Raw genomic sequence first — 2,500 nt, 5'->3', positions numbered from 1 at the left:
CTCACTCACACACAAGGGAGAAAACACAAGCATACACAGACGCACACACAAACACACACGCAAACACAAACACACGCAAATACAAGCATACACATGCATCCATCCACCCACTTGCATATCTACCAAACAACCTATTTATTATACATACCCTTCGTCTACGAACCTACACTAGCTATTTACGCCACATTATTCCTCACTGAAACAATACTGATTAAGACATTAAACTCCCTCCCTCGAAAAAAAAATGTCGTTCAAGTATATAACACATTATTATTATTCACTAAAGCAACAGCAATTCACACAAAAATAGAACAATCTTTGCCGTTTAACTATATTTCTTACCCTATTATCCCTACTTACCCTACAGCCCGTCAGCGAATATAATACTTGATATGCCAACAATTATTATTTTGTGTAGTAAAAAATACCATCAGCATAATTATCTTTAGTAGGAACCATACCATTACCAATATCATTGATAGTAGTAATCATATCATCAACATTATTATTAGTAGTAGTAAACATATAATTAGCATTATTGTCAATAATAGTAAACATATAATTATCAGTATCAATTAATAGTAGTAAACATATCATCCTTACTATTATTAGCAGTAAACATATCAACATTATTTTTAATAGCAATAAACATTCTTCAACATTATCATAGTAAACATATCATAATCACTATTATTTATAGTAGTAAACATATCAACATTATTTTTACCAGTAAAAAACATTCTTCAACATTATTACTAATAGTAAACATACCATCAACATTATTACCAAGAGCAGTAAACATATCAACGTTATTATCAATAATAGTAAACATCACCAACATTAATATCATTAATATCATCTTTATTATTATTATTATCATTATTATTACTATTATCATTATCAACAAACACACCATCAACAGTGTTTTCAACAGCAGTAAACACACCAACGTTCTCCCTGATAGCATGAGCACTACTCTCCCCCTTCAGGTAGCGACACAGGGCTACGTCGGCCTCGGTTTCTCGTCCAACGGAGGCATGAAGGGCTCAGACATCGTGCTGGGCTGGGTGGACGCCGAGGGGAAGCTGCATGCCCACGTAAGATTTTTTAAAAATTATTGTTGTGGATATTGGAGCCCGTGAGAGATTGAGGGAAGGAGGGGGGAAGGAGAGGGATGATGGGGGACGGGGGGAATGGGGGGTGGGGGGGGGGGGAGGTATGCTACATAAATGATTGGGTATGTACATATAGATAGATAGATGGGTAGAGAGATAGAGAGATAAAGAGATAGAGAAAGAGAGATAGTGAGAGAGAGAGAGAGAGAGAGAGAGAGAGAGAGAGAGAGAGAGAGAGAGAGAGAGAGAGAGAGAGAGAAATAGAGAAAGAGAGATAGAAAGAGAGAGAAAGAAAGAAAGAAAAAAAAGAGAGAAAGAAAATCCAAAAACAAAATAATTGTAATCATAATAACAAACCGGAAAAAGGACACACCCTCACCTCCACCCCCTCTCCCACGTCTTCAGGATCGCCACGCCATCGGGAACATGATTCCCCTCATAGACGACTCGCAAGACATCGAGGTCCTCGGAGGCTACGAGAACGACACCCACACCGTGCTCAGGTTCACGAGGCCCTGGAACACGTGCGACAAGGAACACGATTTTCACCTCACGGTAAGGGGGCGGAAGAGCCACGAGATAGGTACAAGATTGGGGTTGATAGATAAGATACACGAGAGGAGATATATATATATGAATGGAGTTGATACACGAGATAGATACTTGATTGGGGTTGATAGATAAGATACACGAGAGGAGACTTACGAATGGAGTTGATACACGAGATAGATACGAAATGTGAAAGGGAACTGATTATTTCAAGGTGTGTAATGTTACTTTTTTTCTAGAATCTATTCTCGTCTTTTGAGTAGGGAAACAGCGAGCCTGTGATAGAAAATAGATGGAAATATAAATGCAAGGAATGATTCGTGTTATTGTTCACTTAGTACACAATAAATGACTGATAATGAGTGATGCCTTGTACATCCATCCAACCCATTCACCTTCTACAATAGAGGTTAATCCTATAACGTAGCATATCACTTCATTAACATAGTCACTTCAGCGAAAATTATTTCAGAGTCCTCACTCACGTCATTTCCTGCTGCACTTTCATTATTTTAGTTTTTTTTGTCTATTCATTACTTTGATGCAGTCTATAGGATTTACCAGTTTGAATTAGCTTCTACAGTAGAGAGCGCTTTAAAGTAGATTATAAAACCCTTTTAAGGTTGAGAGCGCGTCCCGTTTAGCCGAGGGTGAATAGATATATCCTACCTTACGATATGTTAGGCCTAAGATATCTGCTGCGACTAATATCGGCTTTGCTAATCACTTCTAAGCGCTCGAATAATTACATGCATAAACGAGCATAACCACGCTACTCTTCCACACAACAGTCACAGCCATCATTCGTTAGTGTTTATGATTCTGTATAGAGACCA

The 2,500-nt window shown here is 38.1% G+C and overlaps 1 protein-coding gene across 1 annotated transcript in view; it reads left to right on the top strand.

Annotated features, from left to right (window-relative positions):
- Positions 1-2,500, top strand: part of LOC113824815 (DBH-like monooxygenase protein 1) — a gene marked incomplete at its 3' end in the record, with an annotated part of 15,019 nt that overhangs the window by 8,241 nt on the left and 4,278 nt on the right. Inside the window, 2 exon segments of the mRNA XM_070121676.1 lie at positions 990-1,097; positions 1,521-1,670. Of these exon segments, the coding sequence (XP_069977777.1) occupies positions 990-1,097; positions 1,521-1,670 (258 nt within the window).

Source organism: Penaeus vannamei, chromosome 5 (assembly GCF_042767895.1).
Source record: "Penaeus vannamei isolate JL-2024 chromosome 5, ASM4276789v1, whole genome shotgun sequence".
Taxonomy (NCBI): Eukaryota; Metazoa; Arthropoda; class Malacostraca; order Decapoda; family Penaeidae; genus Penaeus; species Penaeus vannamei.
Note: the sequence above shows the minus strand (reverse complement) of the source record. Positions and strands in the feature narration are given on the sequence as shown.